This window comes from Phoenix dactylifera, chromosome 8, assembly GCF_009389715.1.
Source record: "Phoenix dactylifera cultivar Barhee BC4 chromosome 8, palm_55x_up_171113_PBpolish2nd_filt_p, whole genome shotgun sequence".
Taxonomy (NCBI): domain Eukaryota; kingdom Viridiplantae; phylum Streptophyta; class Magnoliopsida; order Arecales; family Arecaceae; genus Phoenix; species Phoenix dactylifera.
This window is the reverse complement of record NC_052399.1, coordinates 4,416,012-4,435,916: the sequence shown is the minus strand read 5'-3', so window position 1 is coordinate 4,435,916 and position 19,905 is coordinate 4,416,012. Positions and strand designations below refer to the sequence as shown.

The 19,905-nt window shown below is 38.0% G+C and overlaps 3 protein-coding genes across 7 annotated transcripts; all 3 read right to left on the bottom strand.

The window, feature by feature from the left end:
- Positions 1 to 2,641: 2,641 nt before the first annotated feature.
- Positions 2,642 to 3,167, bottom strand: LOC120111528 (MAPK kinase substrate protein At1g80180-like). The gene has a single exon (XM_039128737.1). The coding sequence runs from the start codon at positions 2,966 to 2,968 to the stop codon at positions 2,642 to 2,644; it is 327 nt and encodes a 108-aa protein (XP_038984665.1). The 5' UTR covers positions 2,969 to 3,167.
- A 1,674-nt stretch (positions 3,168 to 4,841) lies between these two features.
- On the bottom strand, positions 4,842 to 10,312 carry LOC120111527 (protein OVEREXPRESSOR OF CATIONIC PEROXIDASE 3). 5 transcript variants are annotated; one of them, XM_039128736.1, is made up of 5 exons: positions 9,923 to 10,312; positions 9,404 to 9,748; positions 8,854 to 9,159; positions 8,279 to 8,442; positions 4,842 to 5,031 (listed from the first exon to the last, which is right to left on the bottom strand). In XM_039128736.1, the coding sequence occupies exons 2-4, from the start codon at positions 9,743 to 9,745 to the stop codon at positions 8,293 to 8,295; spliced, it is 798 nt and encodes a 265-aa protein (XP_038984664.1). In that variant the 5' UTR covers positions 9,746 to 9,748; positions 9,923 to 10,312; the 3' UTR covers positions 4,842 to 5,031; positions 8,279 to 8,292. The 5 variants fall into 5 exon arrangements, with proteins under 5 accessions (XP_038984664.1, XP_038984659.1, XP_038984661.1 ...); XM_039128733.1 differs by lacking the exon at positions 4,842 to 5,031 and adding an exon at positions 7,478 to 8,197; XM_039128734.1 differs by lacking the exon at positions 4,842 to 5,031 and adding an exon at positions 7,478 to 8,165.
- Positions 10,313 to 11,704: 1,392 nt separating this feature from the next.
- On the bottom strand, positions 11,705 to 18,785 carry LOC120111526 (zinc finger CCCH domain-containing protein 32-like). Its single transcript, XM_039128730.1, has 3 exons — positions 18,555 to 18,785; positions 17,630 to 17,740; positions 11,705 to 13,618 (listed from the first exon to the last, which is right to left on the bottom strand). Exon 3 carries the CDS (start codon positions 13,361 to 13,363, stop codon positions 11,969 to 11,971), a length of 1,395 nt encoding a protein of 464 aa, XP_038984658.1. The 5' UTR covers positions 13,364 to 13,618; positions 17,630 to 17,740; positions 18,555 to 18,785; the 3' UTR covers positions 11,705 to 11,968.
- Between the last annotated feature and the right edge of the window lie 1,120 nt (positions 18,786 to 19,905).

Here is a 19,905-nt window from a genome sequence, read left to right as displayed (position 1 = left end):
CAAGACAGCAACAAGAAATCAGCCATATTTATTTCTCTCCCTTTATGTCAGGGTGCATGGATGTTAGATTTTGCTATTATTAGTTACACATGCCACTGTAGCTATGTCCCTTTCTCTACTGGTCCCTGCGGTCGGTGATATACAAAGCATTGTTATATTCTTTCCACAATATTTGTCTGATTGCTTTCCTCTAGTATGACCAATCCATTCTAGCGAGCAGAAAAGGGACTGCCTTCTATATTTGATAGTGTTAGCCCTGTACACTATTGGCTCGTTTGGTTCGCAGACAAAGAAGAGGAGAAAGTGTGGTCAACGGAAAAGTAATGAGATGCCTCTTGTTTGGTTAGAGTTTTCAAAGGAAAGAGATGAGAAAGTTGTATTCCCATGGAAATATGATTTCCACATTTCATAGGAAAGTCTTTCCCATGAGAAACATGGAAAAGTTATTTTCCCATGAGGTGGGAATCACTCTTTTTTTATTTTTTTCCAAAAAAATCCTTCAGCATTAAAGAAACATTAAAGAGGCATTAAAGACCTAATTTTTATTAAGGGCATAATAGAAATTATACATAACTTTTCCAGAAAAGTGGATGATCAACCAAACATAAGCACTTTGAAAATTTGTCACTTTCCCATGGTCAACCAAATATGCCAAAAGTATTTTCTTAGGTATCATCTTCCTAGGAATCTTATTTTCAGGAATCATATTTCTAGGAGAGAAAATACTTCCCACGAACCAAACGAGCCCGATGAAGACATGAGAATGGGCTTTTTTTTCCTCTTTTCATTCCTTCCCTTCACAACTTAACCTAGCCTTCTTGTTTTAGGCACCCATGTCTTCGATTCCCTTCCACGGTTGTGCTGCATTTTTTTTCTTCTTTGGATAGCAGTGGACCGACCTTTAAGCCGGTTTCAGCTCTCAAAGATTCAAGGACCATGTTAAGCTTACCACACATCTCAAGGTGAGGGATGAGTCATGGTGGAAAGCTGAAGTTTTCAAATCACCCATCCTAGTGCTACTTGCCCAAACACGCTTAACTGCAGAACGAGATCCGGTGCATTAGTACTGGTATGATTGCACCCATTTTTATCACTTTAGATAAACCTCGAAGAATGGTGAGCCCAGGATTCATATCCGCACCCGCTGTCACTTGGGGCCGCTAATATGTCGAATAATCTATGGTCAGCAGCTTGTATTTATCCTATATGAGGTGCTTGTGTTAACGTACACGCATCCTTGATAACGATCTAAAAGTTGATTGCTAATATGATTTAGATAAGCATCATACGCCAATATATGATGACAGAGTCGGCGGTGACAATTACAAGAACATAACAAAATATTTAGGAATTGGCCAATATATACTAATTCAGGTCCTTCCAGAGGATATGAAGTATTATAAGACAACCAGTGATTGTTATTAGAATAACTTGTCCCCCAACTGGCCTTCTTAGTTTAATCAATGATTTCATTTTCCACCCTCTCTCTGTCTCTGTGTGTGTTTGTGTCGCTGGCACATGTCCAAAAATTAGTTTCACAGGAGAGCCAATTGTAAAGTACCATCATCATACATTAATTATAAATGTTTAACCGAAACGCCTCCTCAAATACATGGGTTAAGGCTCGTTGAGCTGATTTCAATTGACTGGTTCAAAAAGAATGCTAATTGTTTTATTTGTTTAGGTAATCTAGTTTGAAGCCCCCAATCATGAAAGCCATGTGCATCACTAACAGAGGCAAATACGAATGGTACTATTTTTTTAAGCAAGCAGGTTCGAAGGCCGAACCATCTTAAAGCCTAGATGAAAGTCTCCTCTACTTCTGAAGAAGAAAAAAAATATTATATATATATATACACACACACATATATTTTAGAAGACAAATATAAAGTGCTAACAAAACCATCATGTGAATTATTAGTTGCAAACAATTTAGTTTTAAGTTTCGGCGAGATAGGAGCCATCCATTTCACTTCTGTGAGAAAAGGAGACTGTGTTGGGGTTGAAAATTTGAAACTTATTTAAATGAAAAAAGAAAAAGAAAAAGAAGAGAGAGAAATGAAAGAAAGAAGGACTAAGAAAAGATAAATTGGAAGAAAACAAGAAGAAGAAGAAGGAAAAAAGAAGAAGGAGAGAACGAAGAAAGGAGAGAGAAAAGGAGATGAAAAAGAAACAAAAAGAATTAAAAAAAAGAAAAGAAATGAAGATAAAACACAAGGGGAGGAAAAAAAATTTGGAAAGGAAAGATGAAGGGAGGCATCTACAGGACTTTGGACCGAGACTACCATGGAGAAATCTGAAAACTCTTATTCCTTATGATTTAGAACACCGAGAACACCCTATGGCTCTCCAACACGAAGGAAGGAGCCGAAATGGAAACCGAAGAGGTTAAAGACTCCATGGTGGTTCCTACGGAGTGAACCAGTAAAACCAACCCTTCTAGATCCAGAGGTAGAGACAAGTAACGCTTTTAGCATCCATCCAGAATTCATAGTTTCAAAAGTCCCAAACATTCCAACACCAGAAACATGTTTATCACAACATACACATATAGACAGAAATGAAGCAGAACTAACCAAAGGGGGTTTCCACGCCATGCCATCCTCTCCCCATCACCGATCCCGGGCGACGGATTCCGGGGTTAATGCCTTCGAGGCTTCGCTGGCTTGGTCCCCCTGTTCCTTCCAAAAATTCCACAGAGGATGATGCACCGGTGGACCTCAGGAGAAGGTGGATCCATGGAAGGCGAGACGTGCACGGCGCGGAATGCCTGCATGCCATTGCTGCGGCCGCGTTTCGTCGTCTGGATCGATCCCACGCTTTGGGAGTGCCTCAGCTCCCTGAATTCCAAGCCTTCCTCCTCCTCCTTCATCTGATTCAGGTCCCCTGAAAGGAACCTCTCATCCCATACCAACCCAGATGAGCCTGACCTCCTGAAGGTCTGAGCAGATCTCTGCAGCCCCGCCATCTCTCTCTCTCTGTCTCTGTGTGTGTGTGAGAAAGAGAGAGAGAGAGAGAGAGAGATACAGAATTGTGTGATGAAATGAAGAAGACGAAGAGTTGCAATAAAGAAGAATACTGCATGACTCTTCCACAGACGACTCCTAATATATTAGCAAGATCCAAAAGATGACAAATATGGAGGCGGATAGAACGGTCGATTGATAGCGACAGCAAAGGTAGGGAAAAACTAGGTCCGATGGATATTGGATATGTACTGTATAGATTTTTTTTTTTTTTTTTCATGAATACTTTCTAAATATTTAAATTTGCATGAATACTTTCTTAAAATTTATATTTATCTTTATTTCTTCATAAAATATTACTTTTTACAAATGCCCCTAATACAACAATTTTTCTAACACCGTTAATAAAAACTATATTTATTTTAATAAAAAATAAAATAAATTTTTAAAATTATTTTTTGTCCTCTATCGCGATTGTCATATAAATATTTTTTTTCTCCATCTATCTATATAAGATGTTTTAATCATTTGAATTTGAAACCGTTAATTTTTTAATGGCGCAGATGGCGTGGATATACATGTACAAAAATAAGAATAAAATAAAGGCAGAATAGCAAAATAAGCATGTTACGAGGATGTACATGTAAATATAAATTTGGAAGGATATTTATGTAAAATTCAATATTTAGAAGGTATTCAAGCCAAAAAAAAAAATAATAATAATAATCCTGCAGCACATTTGATTCCTTGTACTAAGCTCTTGTCCATGTCTGGTGGGACTCATCGGACCGCAGCCATGTGGCCATGATATTTTAATAATATCCTGGCGTTCCATGGTAGCTGGAATATAAGTCTGCAACATAAATCCTTGAATTGAATCTAAAACACTATAGATTTACTAGTTCATTTCTCATGGCCTATAAAGATTTATATATTAATGGGCATCGATCAAACTCTTCTAAATTCTAATTAGCAAGTGAAAATGCATAGTTCTGATAAAACTTTTTAATGTAAGGGGCGGCAAGAAGATCCAGATTTTAACTGAAGCAAGAAACCGCAAAAAATTTTCACTAGAAGCAACTCTGTTTTTCCTATAAACATTAATAGATAACCAGGTAATGGTCTACAAACCTTGCATTAGAAATTGTTGATTAGATTGGATTTAAGATTACGGCTTAAATTGAAACAATTAAGCTAATGTTATTCAATGGCAAGTGATGGCAATACAAATATTTTCAGGGCATAAGCCCAATTTCGACACTCAATTTCTAGCTAATTCATCTGCTGTCTCATTCTTCCGATGCTTCTAGTTTTGTGTGCTTTGAAGTTTCTTGTTGCACTCTTTTCTTTTAAAGAATATTCAAAGTTTCTACTTGTCATTAACTAAAAACACAAGCATCATCCAAACCCTTCAGTTTCGGAGAATAAAATAAACATCATAGCCTTCCTCCACAAATGGTGATGTTGAGTGTGCTGACCTAATTTCTTGTTCTATTATAATCAAAGACCAAAATGAGAGGCCAAGAAATGATGGATTAGATTTTGAATCGAAATCAAAATATACTTGATTTTGTCCAATCTTGACCACCCCATGTGATGTAGAATACTTCAAAAGCAGATATTTCCGGTGTCACGAGCTTGGCCAAATTCCTAAATCATTACTCAGAACTAGTACTTGACCATACCTGTTTCACATACTAGTAGACTTTCTTCAAAGTTGGAGATACCGGTAGCCGACGCCGGGAAGTTGGGCATAGCGAAGCTCCATGGTTATGGTATCGTAGATTGATAGTCTTGGCCGACTTCATAAGGTTAACACAACCTGCATAATCTATATCACAATCAAGTGCAAAAAGCTTTTTTTCCCCCTTTTTTTTTTTTTTTTTGGCGGTAACGAATGATCCATACAGTTGTGGTATGGGTTGCACAAAGCCCTATATTTTCTGTCCGCACCGCATCAAACCACCAAGTGGAACAGGGTAGTTCAGGCCCCAATGTGTTCGACAGAACTACTTTTCAGCATTTTGATCAAGCCGTCTCCTTCAGATTTCGAAATGGATTCAACCTGCAAGTCATTTTTGAGTAACATCATCAATTCCAATTCGGTTTGAAAAGTAAGATACCATGTGTTTGCATTGTTCAGATTCCTATCGCATACAACAATTTTGCAGTCTTCAGTTTAATAGTCAGATGCAGCAATTTTGCAGTCCTAACCTTCAGCTGAATCTTATGTCTCGAGACCAAACCCCTAGGTGGACCAAGATCATTCAGGCCCCAAGCTATTTAAAACTACTTTTAAGCGTTTTGACCAAGCCATGTCCTTGAGATGTCCGATCTTGAAACAGATTCAACCTTGAAGTCCCTTTGAGTAATTTTAATCAATTGAAATTCAATTTCAAAGTCAGATATAATAAGTTTCCAGTCTTCAGTTTAATAGTCATCTGCAATAATTTTGCAGTCTGTGTCCTAGGTTGAAATTTATGCCCGTAGGAACATTGACAAAGTTTCTATCTTCAGTTGGTTCCCAACAAATCAACGTTTTTTTTTTTTTCTTTTTTTTTCTCCTTTATTTTTGGGTGGGAGGGCGCCGGGCGAGTGCAGGTTGGTAACTGATGCTCCTCAACATGTCCAAATTGGACAGCACCATAAGGCCTAGATCACTTGGTGTCATAAAATAGTCCATATGACTGAAAGCTACAAGATCACTTGAATATTTGACATGTCCGTTAACAGGTTGAGAATCTTCACTAACTATTCAAACAACCATGATACTAAGGACTCGTTTGGTTCGCAGGAAAAAAAGAGGAGAAAGTGTGGTCAACAAGAAAGTAATGAAATGCCTTTTGTTTAGTTGGAGTTTTCAAAGGAGAAAGACGAAAAAGTTGTATTTCCATGGGAATATGATTCCCACATTTCATGGAAAAGTCTTTTCCATGAGAAACATGGAAAAGTCTTTTCCATGAGAAACATGGAAAAGTTACTTTCCCATGAGGTGGAAATTCACTCAATTTTTATTTTTTCCCAAAAAGATCATTCAGCATTAAACAAGCATTAAGGGGGCGTTTGGTATGGGGTGATCGTCCTACGATCAAGGATGATGTGGGTAGAGGTGATGAGATCACCGTGTTTGATTGCACCACGGTGATCCTACGTGGCGGTGATCTTAAATCACCTTCACTCCTCCCCCAACTCGGTGATGGGATACCCGTCCTTGAAATCAGGAATCCAAGATCACCCCAGAGCAGTAATCTTGGGTTGAAAGTTAAAGACAAAAATACCCCTCAAGTTAGCAAAAAAAATTGATATATCAATATAGCATCAATATATTAAGTCAATTATATATATATATATATATATATTATGTTGATATTATATATTATATTAATGATATATATTATATTATAATATAATCATATTATTATCCTATTATTATTGAAGAATAATTTTAAATTCTAGTAGAAATATATTATTATATTTTATATTTATATAATGAAAATATTTAATATATTACTATACTACTCCTATTTACCTTATTTTTCTAATCAAAATAATTATCTATTATAAGTATAAATAAAAATATTAATTCTATAATGAAAAATAACACATTTTTATAAGATTAATAATTTATAGGATCAATAAATATATTTTTATAGAATATATTAATAATTAATATATTGATAAATATATTAATATTTTATTATAATATATATTATATGATTAATAAATATATGATAAGGGCTACTAAAAGTAGAATATGTGACAAAATTATGGAGCTATTATAAGAATTAGTATATTAACTTATATTTTTAATTCATGAGAATTAAAAATACATAAAAAATCCATCTAAGATATATCAAGGGTATTTGTGGTATTATGTAGTCAGTGATCTTGGATCTCCGTACCATACCAAACAAGTTACTCATGGATATTCGGGGATTTTTAATCACTGGACCATGGCTTACCAAACACATTGGTCTTAGATCACCGAGGATCAAATCACCCCAGCATTCGGATCACCGGGGATCTTAGATCATCATGGTGATCCTGTTGGGGTTACCAAACGCCCCTTAAAGAGGCATTAAAGACCTAATTTTTATTAAGGGCATAATAGTAATTATACATAACTTTCCTAGAAAAAAGGATGGCCAACCAAACATAAGCACTTTGAAAATTTGTCACTTTCCCATGGTCAACCAAACATACTAAAAGTACTTTCCTAGGCATCCTCTTCTTAGAAATTTGTTTCTCAGGAATCATATTCCTAGGAGGAAAAATGCTTCCCGCGAACCAAACGAGCCCTAAAGTAACTAAACTTTAGTAGTGTAATAGCATTAATATAAATAGATAATGCACAAAAAAAAAACTAGAGTTCCAGAATAATCTCTGAAGTTTTATAACACAGAATATGCACAAACTTCAGTTATGCCAACATTGGAACTAATCAAGTTGTGACATGTCACCAACATAAGAGGTGTAGAACATTCTGGTATTTTAGTAAGAAGAAGACAATGTAAAATATTGGCATTGAAACCCACTTAATCGTCGAAAATGACATCTCATACAACATCATTTTTGCTCTCATAATCCATTACACCATTAGCACACTAAGATCACATATGAAATATAGGATGCCCAATACAAATGCAAACAATGAACTCTCCAGCTCACGCAACTTCGTGCCATCCACTTTGTCATACCTAACATAAGGGCTAAATCCTTCACATATATGGCTAATCTTTTCCTTCCAAACTCGACTTTCTTAGCTTGAAAATGTCTCATCATTTATATAACGATATCTTATGCTCAGAGCAGTCTCAAGAAAACATGTTCAACTGCAGCCAACTTAAATTCTCCAAGTTCCCCTCTGACTCTTCTAGCGGTGGCAGGGAAGGCGAAAGAAAAAATACAAGTTTTTAATATTACAACTGCTCGGTACAAGGCTAGATACATTGTAAGACACTAAGCAAACTTGAAAAATCAGGCTTGCAGTGCTTGAACCTAAGTTTTGCCATCAAAACTAGTACTAGCAGCAAAAACATAGTGAAGAACTCAAGGTATGAGACATTAAATCAGGAGTTATATCTCAACTATAGGTTCATTCAACTACAATTCCAGTTGTCACTATATGGTGCTCGAACCCATCTGACTTTGTAGCTCTTTGGATTTTCCAGCAGTATAAATCCTGAAGAAACTATGAGTCTTGAAAACAGGAATTTTCAGCAGTATATATCCTGAAGAAAATATGAGTCTTGGAAACAGAAAGATTTCAACATAATATCACAAAAGGCGTTCAGTGGATTTCAATCACTCACAAGTAATCCCTCGGTCAACTAGTAGATATGGTCTCAGGTGTGGATCTCCGATAGGGTACACGATGCTCAGGCACACCATCTTGGAGTCGCTTATCTTCAAACCATTTCACTATTGTCTTCCATGGAAGATTTGTCACATGCACTATGCTGCTGATCATAGCATTCTGCAGAGTAACACAAAAGAAAAGGCAACAAGCAACATATCAATAGACTGAACATGCATATACCCCTGTTCATTCAAGTAGAAATAGAGCCTTCGCACTTTTTTTTTTCTTTTCAAAGCTTGAAATATTTATCAATCAAGCACTAGCTTATTGGAACAAATGCAATTATAAGTTGTATAATAACCTCAATCTACAATAAGGAAGCATTGCTATCATTATACTGTTGATTGCAATTGTTCAAGATTCCATTTGTAAAAGGGCTGAAAAAAAAGCCAGAGCCATCCATGCCTAAAAGTCAGTGCCTTGACTTTCAAAATACAGTGTTAACTATGAGATATACACCAAAATCACTTGCCGATAACACTTTGTAAAATTCTTGAATTTATAGACAAACATAGCAGTTTTACTCACCGTGGGACGTTTTGTTCGGGAGTAAACTCTTTCTAGAGTCTCGACTTGCACTTTCTTCAATCTCTTCTGTGTCGACCATCTTGTTCGCATCACATGAACAGGAAGTTTTACCTCAGGCTTACTCTTTGCCGCATTGACAGCCGTCATAGGAGGATATTCCCATTGCTTGTTTCCAGGCACAGAAGGTGTTTGTGTTACTTCATCCGGTATAGAAGCAGACATTAGTAGAAGATTCGGAGGTGGATCGCGAAGCAATTCAAGTACATAAGCCCTCTCCAGCCCAAGCTCAGATGCAAGATTTTTAATCTGAAAAAAGAAGCATAACAAATGGAATTAGACAAGAAAAATAAAAAGGATCGAGCTTCACAATTAAGTCTTTCCAAACCATCAGATTCGAGGACATCCTCAATCATCCCCATTAAAATCATTAAGGAGCCTCTAAAACAAACAGAATACAAAGGAAATATTATATGCACGTGAGAGGCCATGGTATTATCTAGTTTGAACATAATTAATCATAAAAGCCATGGATTTGTAATATGGTGCTCACACTAGTCTTACGCCGACCAATCTTCAAGGCACGAGCCAATCTCCGCATTTGCCAATTTTTGAGCTTTGGCCTTGTCTCTTCTTGATCAGATTTATCATCGCTGTCTAAATTGTCGGCTGGAACTCGTGAAAGATCATCATGGTCACCATCGCCCAGTGCTTCCTCCAACTCCTCTTCGAGCCTCGCCATATCTTCTTCAGTTATCTCATCATCAGCGCCATCATCGGATAGACTGTCATTTTTCAGATCTTCTTCAAGTTGACTAAAAAGTGCCTCAAGAGCATCTTCATCTATATCTTCTTCCTCCCTTTCTTCTTCTTCCTGCTCATCATTTTGCAGCATTTTCTGGGAAAAAAAGAGCCACAGAATTTTACAAAGATTTGGCAGATACCCAAAATAAGCGCAGCAGTAGTTCTACCAACTGAAAGAACGGTAAGATAACAAATTATCTAGAGAGAGAAAGAGAGGGAAAAAGAAAGATCATTTTCCCCTTTCTAAAAAAACATATGTTTATTGTACCTCATGCTTGGAAGGCTGTGCTGTGGAGGCGTTCTTCCTCCGACGAGCGAGGGCAACGGTGGAGGAGCGGAGATAAGAACCGCGAAGCAGCGCCGGAGAGGAAGGAATTGAGGTACTCGCGAAGAGCCTGCGACCGCTGCTGCTTCCGCCATGAGGAGGACCCCCAACGAGCGGAGAAAACCCTAAGAACCAGAAAGGGTGGGCAGGCCGGAGCCGCCATCGCCAACTTTGATAACCCGCGGTTATTACCTTCCGGATATCCGAGACAAAAGACTTCGAAATGGTCGGAATCGGGATCGCCAGCCGCGACCCGGCCCCAACCTCTCTTCTGGGTCACAAACCCGTTCCAAGCGCGTCAGCGCGAGCTTTCGATGGGATCGGCTGAGGAGAACGAGGAGGCAACGAGATACCGCATGGTAAATTGCTACACGAGCCATTCGATCGAATCCTCGTGGTTCGCATAGATGGGGGGGAGTCAGTTTTTTTTTTTTTTTTTGGCTAGACCGCGGGTTCAGTTATTCGGGAAATATAATTTACATGATTGCCAAGAGCGAAAAATTCTTATTTTAATAATATGGCTCTTAGAATCTTTAATATATATATATATATATTAATAGTTGCTCTTGTTCAGGTAGCTGGTTGCTTGCACATACAAGTATAATGGGTTTTGATACCTGATACCAGATGCTCTTATGCCAATATCATGAGGATAATTTAGATACCATGTGCTGGACTCTGTGCATCATGAATTACCTCCAATCCTGTCGATATTGACATAGCCATGCAACAGCACGGGAGCAGGTTGATGACCTATTTGAAACGGGTATATCGGGATTAGGTCCCACTTCATCTTCAATGGAACTAAGTCAGGTAGCTGTTACTCAGCCAGCCTTTTTGTCGACGGGTTCAGAATACTTCAGAATGTTCATTTCCATCCTGTCTGGTCTCCGGGATACTCAAGAACTCACAACTGTTGTTGACGCATTGGACTCGGAAAAAAAAAAAAAAAACTCAAGCATAGCTTTGATGTAATCGGATCGGCTGTGCAGCCCAGCCATCCGTGCGATTGGTTCAGCTAAAATTATCTGACCAATCTGCAGTCCTACCAAAGAAGCAGCTACACCTTAACTGGTGAGGATTCTAAAGCAGAATTTCCCCCAACTCCCATTTGATTTAAGAAAAACAAATTAAATTTTCTCCAAACTCTTTCCAGTGACACAGCTGAAATCATTTTCACTCATGGTTACAGCAGCTCACCTGTGACCTCACTGAGCTTTCACAGTTGCAAACTAAGAAATCAAAGAAGAAACGAAACTCAAAAAACAACTCATAAAAGCATTACCTATCAGATACCACACTAAGAAATTCCTGTTTCTAAGATCCAGATGCTGAGTGCCCACTGCAATCACGGATCACCAAGGGATTGCTACTGGATGCCTTAGCTGCTGGTTACTCTGTTCTTAAAGGGACCTAGCGTATTGATCAGAAAGCTCCAAACAGACCGCAACACATCTGGACCAGACAGGGCAAGCGTATTCCCTTCATTTACTTTACCATGGCAACTGAAGGGAAAAAGTGAAGGAAAAGCAAGATGGATGATCAGAATAATCAATGCCATGAAAAACAAAAAGAGTATGCTTACCAAATACACTGCACTCATCATATCAAATTGCCCCTCCAACTACATCAAGTTTAATTTGATAGCAATATATGACCACAGGATAATTCAAGTAATAAAAGGTAGATAACGTGGCACTATAAAATGAGCAGACTTGACCGATGAAAATGAGTTGAATGTGATGGGAAACCACGGCCAATAGATCCTGTTAAATAGCTCCAGAAACAACGCAATAAAATGAAAAGTCTGGTATTTACTTCAAAAACTGCACAAGGAGTGCATACAAGATGTACACTGATGCTCACTCCCTGCACAAAATTGGGAAAGACCGAACAGAACACTTTAAACAAGCTCGTGTCCATTGCATTCAGACGTATACCAAACTCGATGATAGATGAGGTAAACCATCGGTCACAGCAACCCAATATCTACTGAGCAAGTAACCGAGCAATCTTTTCACAGAGATCATCATCCTCCTCGTCAACATCAAATGAACTGCTGTCATACGATCTATCCTGTTTCTCAGTAGCTATGCGACAACAGGTATCATTGAAACATCCATTACTAACTCCCCTCTCAACCTGATAAACCATATGTTCAGGTTGCTGCTTGGCTGTTGGATTGATTGGGCAGTTTATATTGCCACCAATTGATAAAGGTCTTCTCTTGTCCTTGAGAAGTTCATTCAAGGGTTTGGGGCCCTCAAAGTCTTCAGAATTGGGCCTCCTTGAATGCTGAGGCATGCAACTTTCAGAGCCATCACCATTTGCCTTGGCTCTGCTCTTCGCTTCTTTTATCTCTGCAAGAGTCTTTGGTCCACTGAAATTAGCAGCCATTACTGGCTGGGATTTCTCCTTCTTTGAAGCCGAGCCTTGTGAAATCTCACAGTAGAGGGTGGGAAGAGGCTTCCGATGTTTCCTCCTTCTAGCCTCCCTCTCCTTTCGCCTTGACCGAGAATGCCTATTAGACCATGGATATTCTCCTAACCGACCATGTCTGCGGTGATCATTTGATGTAGAGACAGTCTTGCTCTGTGATGAGATGGTCATGTTTTTTCCCACTTCAGAAGCTAACCTGCCTGGATACCAGCCCATCTCATGCCAGCCAAGTCGTTTTCTGTTGTGATCTCTTCTTCGATTGGAATGGAGATTCCAAGATTCAGAAAGAGACTGATAAACATCCATCCTCCGGCGCTTCCTCAGGTGGTCCCGAAGATCCAAACCATCACTAGCAGCCACTCCATGTTCCCTATGAGGCAGTTTCCTTCTCTGATGGAACATTGGCTCCAGGATCCTCTTCCTAGAGTAGTCAGGAGTCCTTTCAAAATACTCAGGATTATACCTGTCCAGATAATCGTAAGAGTCATATATGCCATTCGCGTACGTATGCTCAACATCAGGGTAATCTCTAGGGTCATATCCAGTAGAACTTTCAAAATCATGCTGGAGTAGATGACCATGAAGAATATTGGCCTCCTTTTCCTGAGCTAACAGGTAGTCAGCATTATCCTCGTATGCTAATTGCTCCGATTCATCATCTACAAGCACATCAAATCCTGGGGAGGATTCCCACCACTTATCTTGTTCAGCGCATTCTTTCACTAGCTCCTCAGAACTCTGATCTCGACAAAGATGTGCGCCAAGATTTACATAATCCACAGAATGAAGCTGATTGTCCAACAACTTAATAGCAGGTTTCTTAGACTCCGGAACTGATGACTCTACAGAGGGGCTCTGTTCCTCCAGAGGTGGTTGTTGGAAAGCCTCTTTAGACAGGCATTGTTTGATCAACTCGGGCGTGTCCTCCGACAGATTTGCTGGCATCTCCAGTGATGCTGGTCCAGTATCACTTTCAGTAGAAGTTTTCTGTTCCACTGGATGGAAGGGGGCAGCTTCAGAAGAAGTTGCCAGAAATTTCTGACCAGGCAAAATGTCATGCAGGAAAGGGCAATGATCGCCTTTGATGCAGTATGAATTAAAATAGAAGTAGCATGGAACATTTGACTTGCTTGTGGGGACAGATCTGTAGGATGGTAAGGGAACTGACTCAGATAGAGTTTCTGTTAGGCCTTCTAACAGCTGCAAGCAATAAAGAAAATCAAAAGATCAGATGACCATAATTCTGAACTGAATTAAAATTTTAAATCATCACAAATAGGTTTCAAGTGTGAATAAAGGCAATGGCAGTGAGGCAGCTATTCATATTGCAGTAAACCAATAACAGAAGAATATGTGATTCACATATTTTTAAAAAAGCTAAATAATCATTCATATTAACATATATGTATAAACATGTCTATTGCCAAAATAATGATGTATACCACCAGTATACCATATCACTAGGACATGCCTCGTTGAAAAAGGAGATGAAACCAAAACTCCTGCCATCTAAAAAATATAACTTGCCCGTAGTTATGTTATTTTAAATCTTTTTAGAAACAAATATTGGTTTCTGAGTGTAAGTTTGAAAACTTATTTTCAGATAGTTCCCAGCAAATATTATCATTATTTTATAAAAAAGAATGGACACTAACACACTTTAATTTCAGCCAACTATTTTTTTAATGCCAAGAATGATTTTTTTTCCTTCTATTTAGGTACACAACAACGACAAGCAAGTAAACAGTATCCCATCAAGCAGGTTTAGTTATATAGCATAATTTCAGTGAGCAGAGTTCGATGAGAAGCTGACAATTCAAATTAAGTTCAAGCGTATAATATCTCGCAACTAACTGGTTAATTAAAATTTGCATGTCCCGCGAAAGTCGGAGTAGGCACGAATTCTCCCAATTTGTGACCTACTAATAACATTGATTCAATTGGCATTGACATAATAGGAATATTTCGTCTATTAAGGAGGATTCCACGAATACCTAAAATAGAGATGCCTTCACAGCTTTATGTAACTTGACGACTGTAACAGTTATGTTTTTAACAGCTTAATCAATGTAGACAAGTCATAAAAGTAATTTTATGTAATAAACATATAACTCATGTACACTTCATAAAACTTGAACACAAGGGGACAAGGATCTTATAACCCAAATTCCTTCCTCTTCCTTCTGTTCTTCCATTTCTCTCCATTTAAATTTGCCAATCTGGAAGGTATTTTTGTTTGTGAATCTACTTTTTTTTTTCTTGTTTCCAAATCTGCTTGTTACTTCTTACTTCTTCTTCCTGTTCTTCAATTTCTTTTTATAGCTAAGGTCAGATAACTTGTTAATATTATGGGAGGATAGTGTCCAGTCTTCATTTATGTACAACCAGCTGGAAATTAACAAAAAAAGGTCTGGATAAACTTTAGCAACCATCTCTTGTGCTTCATTGGCCTTCCTATAGATTTGAAAACCATTTACAGGGGAGATGACAGCAAAAAAAGTTCATGCTGCAAAAAGTGGGCCCAGAAATCATGTCATATTAAAAATGTAATTCCCTTCTATTGTGATAGCATCATAATTCCCTCCTGCCCATTTAACAGCATCTGGGTATAGATATCTAGCCCCATTTAAAATATGGGAAACTATTAAAAAATATAGAAAGGTTTAGAAAAATTATAAAAACCAGAATATTTTATATATATATATATATATATATATATTTAATGTGTTAAACTTTAAAATAGTTTAGTTTCAATCTCGAGCTACCCAAACTACAAATGTATTGAACCTAAATAACTCAAGACATAACGAAATGATTTGAAATATAATTCTTTTTTTTCTTTTTTGAATTTTCTTATTTTCTGAAACTCCATAACTCGGAGCAAGACTGCTGAAACCACTAAAATTGCAAAAACCACCAAAATTATGAGGACCAAAACCAAAACTGAAACGAGGTTTTAAAACCTTTTTTTTACCCCTTTACTTTCTCTAATCTTAGTTTTATTATGTACCTCCCCTCTATTTTCACCTATATGCCTAAGACCATATAGTTTACTTCGTCAAATCTTTCATCTCCTTAAAGTCAAATGACAGTTCAATAAGTCCCATTCAAGTAACATAGTTCAAGAAACTATTGAAAGAACACCCAATAGCCATAGGGCACCCTAAGATCTACATTTCATAGCTGTCTTGACAAACCTCGCTACTTCTTAGAAAACTTGTTTGCAAGTTCTAAAATCAATAATGAAATTTCTCATAGTTCCAAAACTATTTGTAGTTTTGTACTCTTATTTTTTATCTCATTATTATTCTATTTTCATAAATCTTGAAGTACTATTTTTTAAAAATTCCTAGTTTCTTTAGTTAGCCTGAGACCTGCTCATTTTGGTACTATGTTTGTTGAAAATTCACCAACAACATATTCATAGGTAAACTTCAAGTTTCATCCTTAATTTTGATTTATTTTTTCACCAAAAGTCACACCTACAGCACATGGGTACTAAGAGTTCATGAAGTATTTGGAAAAAGAGCAAAAAAGTGCAAGAATTACTTGTTAGAGACTTCTGCAACTTTTATCAGGCATAAAATCTGAGTGCAAGCCTCACTGGCATATGCATATGATTATACACTGTAACCTGAGGTAGTTAACATGTGCAAGACGTTGCGCTCCTCCAAATGAAGCAGATTCTGTGCTCAAAACTTTGTAAGGAGTTTCTCCACTTATTTGGACCAAGGTAATTCTATCAAATGGGTCTTTTCTCCCTTTGCACAAGGTGAGTCATCCCTTCCTCATTATCTCTTGCACAACATATATGCTGGCATCATGTACTATTACTCAAAATATTCTAAATTTCTCAAAAAATATAATTTTCTCCTTACATATACCTCCTTTAAGGTTATAGTCATTACATCAACACTCCTAGCACAAAGAGATAGAGCAATAGTCAGGCCTCTCCATATTCTCTTCTTTCAAGCATATAATATTTTTAACATACACGTTGGTACATTACTTGACCATGCGTGCGGCTGTATATACTAAGGGTCATTAAAACTTAAAGTTCTAGAGACTAGGAGAATAGACTGTAACACTCTCTTTAGAGAAATTATAGTTCTAACCACAAGTCAATAATTAGTTCCTAAAACATCTTAAATTGTAGCCTTCTGCTTATTTTGTAAATGCAAATAAGAAGCCTTTGTAGGTAACACAGTTCTGTGATACCATCAAATGCCAATGATTCAAAACCAATACTTTGTACCCATTTTAGATTCTTGTATCTTTAACATAAGACATAAATTCCCATGCCACATTTTCTGGCACCATATTTGAAAAGGATCAGCATGCCTAAACAAAATATTCAACTTAATCCAAGCTTACAGAGTAGTTTATGCAATTAATTCCATCAGCTTCCTAAGATCAGCGAATTCCCTGCTTATTAGCTTACAGAAAGGTTTCCTAAGCTGCCTTTCATTTCACGGAACAACATTTCCTCACCTTCCTGCTTCCAGCCAAAAGTAAAAAATGTTAGTCATAAAGGCGGTCCCTTACTACTTCGAGAAATGAAGTAATAGTAAGTTATGAAAGTTCAGCATATGTTAAGGAAAAAAATTAAATTCGTACATGATACATCCAAACTTAATGTGGATATAAGGATCAAAAACCCTTCTTTTCTTCTTCCAAAAAGATTACTGGCTATGCTTTATCTTATTCTAAACAATGCTTGTTCTTTCAAATGCATGCTAGGTACTTACAGTTAAGATAAAACGGCATACCATCTTATATATTTTCTGATATTATGAAAGATAACTTGATATATTTCTTTCTTAGCAATTAGGTCCCTTTGTCTTTTACTGAGTCATTTGAAGAGCTGATATCTGTCTAAAAATGATAGGTGCCAGATTTACGAAGAATCCTGGGTCCAATACAATGTCTACCTACATAAATTGTACTACATGGCATCAAGTAAACCTATTTAAGGATTATAAGACAATCCGAGAATAAATATTTTGAAATGGAAATAAGAAGTATTTATTGATCATACATATTAAGTGGGAAGATTTTGCAAAGAACCGGCATCCTAAAGGATCCCAGAAAAGAATGAGATCAACAATAATATTTCACAACTAAGTGTGCAGGTAAAGCAGCATTGTTAATAAGAAGAACAATTCTAACCACAAAAATGCACGAGGGGGAGAGAGATAGAAAAGAACTCACAGGGTGTCGAAAAGCACAGTTTGGATTAAGACAATTTCCATTCAACCAGTACCGGCAATCTCTAGGATTGAGTCTTGCAATCTCACTATGGCGATACTCACATCCACTCCCCTGAGATGAGGAAATGCCAAAACATTGAAGATCATAAATTGTGATACAGAACTTCCTCATATAACAATTGAAGATAAGGAGAAAACAAACAATAGATCCCTTGAAAAATGCGCAGACACACGTTGAGAACAAAATTTACTCGTTATCGCACTTCCCCGCCTTACAAGAGATGAGAAAGAAAATTAAGACCAGCGGTTACTTTGACAACATATCATATGAACCAAAAATCTCAACACTCCCCTCGCTCTCAGCTGGGAAACACAGCATCTAGAAGAATTCAAAATCCTAGGATGGCGGAAAAACAGAAAACCCTAGAATTAAACAAGGGCAATATCAAATAAGCCAGTCCCGAATGCATCATCAAGCGAGTAAAAAACCCAAATAGCCATGCAATGCACTCAATTCCCTCCAAGAAAAACACAAACCCTAGAGAAATTCAAACCCTAAAACACAAAAGAAGCGCCCTGCAAAGAAACCGTTAGCAATTCTTTTTTAAAAAAGGGAACGAAGCAAATTCAATCCAGAAACCAATCAGTCAAGCAAAGCTAATCCAAATCCATCCACATCCTCTTCCACCTCACAAGCCCTAGAACTCCATAGGATCATAACCACATAGATTGTGGAGTGAGAAAGCATAGCAGAAAGATCGAATAAAGAAACAACACGCAATTGCACAATTATCCGTGAGAATGCGACGACATATACGAGTCAAAGATAAGAAGGAAAAAATTTAGGATTTCAAGAAAAACAATCGAAAAAAACAAAACAAAATAGAATTGCAGCGAGAAAAGGGAAAGGGATCGAGCAGACGAACCTTCTTTGCAGGTGACAAGGAGATGCTAAAAAGTAGACGCAATCGATGTTCCTCTTCTGGATTTCGACCTCCATCGCAAAAAGAAAACCTCTCAGCGAGAAGAGATTCGCAATCGAGTCGAGCTCCCGAACGAAGACGTACGTAGGGCGAAACGATCCCGATCGAAGAGAAAGCTGAAGGCGAGAGAGAGAGAGAGAGAGGAGAGAGAGAGAGAGAGAGAGCGGGGAAGGGGTTTCCTCTCCGTCTCGTCTCGGGTTTTAACGAGAGTATGGGGGGTTCATTATAGAGGACGATTCGGTGGGCCTCAGGTGTACCCGGCGGCGAAACTTACACCCGTGTATGTGGGCCCCCAACTCCATCCTAAGGGGACGATTCAAGGATGGCTAATAGGAGCCGTTAGATCGAGCTGGAAATAATGAGATTTTGAGGAGGAACGGAATGGGATGGCTCGTCCGTGAGATCGGATCCGATTCCAAGTAGGAGAAGATTCAAAGATCAGAGTCCTTCACCTGATAGAACTCACCGTCGCTACGTAGAGCGCAAGCTGTCACCTTTGCATGAAGTCGGCAAAACTGCCGTCTCTGGAATGCGACGAGGAAGAATATTCTTGCACTGAAAATAGTAAAAAACAAGAAGCGAGGAAGAATTATTCAAAGTTTTTGCTGGCCGTAAAGTACATATTCATACAAAGTCGTCACGCGTCCTGCCGGCTTTTGAATTAGGACGACGAAGAATTGAATTGCTCACAGATTCTCCGCAAAGCACGAGTTTCATGCCTCGCATACGAGATACGGGCCGGGGTGACGCCGATTTCGGAATCCAAGAACGTAAAAAATTACTTATTGGTCCCCAAATGAGCATGGTATTATTTACTGGTCCCTAATTACTTGCGGTTTCTTTTGCTTCACTGACTAAATCAATCTTTTTAATGAAGAATTGATGAAAATCAAGTTTAACAGAGAGGGGCACATTTTACCATTGTTTTTCCAACATGAAAATTATTTTTAGGTGAATATTGTAAGGAGTGGACCGAGACTTCTAGCTCTCCCTCTTGCCGATACACTGGATCTTATCGTCGAAGGATAGACCATATTGTCAATTTGTCATAGACATGGAAACATTGCACTGCTATTGCTGCTGTCGGTAGTAAGTACACTAGCATCGCATTGCTGATGGTTCCAAGTTCTAAAATGTGATAACAAGCTCGCCCACTCTCTCTCTCTCTCTCTCTCTCTAAGGAATCAAATCGACACCGGTGCCTAAAGGAACTTTATTAAGATGCAATCCTTGTTGTTGGGTGATAACAAGCTGTTTTTAGCATCAGTATCCAGGATTACCAGCATATGCTATA

What these genes read in the sequence shown, in the direction of transcription:
- LOC120111526 (XM_039128730.1), bottom strand. Translation starts at nt 13,363, where the DNA reads ATGCCAGCAAATCTGTCGGAGGACACGCCCGAGTTGATCAAACAATGC.
- LOC120111527 (XM_039128736.1), bottom strand. Translation starts at nt 9,745, where the DNA reads ATGCTGCAAAATGATGAGCAGGAAGAAGAAGAAAGGGAGGAAGAAGAT. An exon ending in TTGGTCGGCGTAAGACTAGT is followed by an intron (nt 9,160 to 9,403) that starts GTGAGCACCATA and finishes TTCTTTTTTCAG; the next exon opens with ATTAAAAATCTTGCATCTGA. An exon ending in CCCGAACAAAACGTCCCACG is followed by an intron (nt 8,443 to 8,853) that starts GTGAGTAAAACT and finishes GTTACTCTGCAG; the next exon opens with AATGCTATGATCAGCAGCAT.
- LOC120111528 (XM_039128737.1), bottom strand. Translation starts at nt 2,968, where the DNA reads ATGGCGGGGCTGCAGAGATCTGCTCAGACCTTCAGGAGGTCAGGCTCA.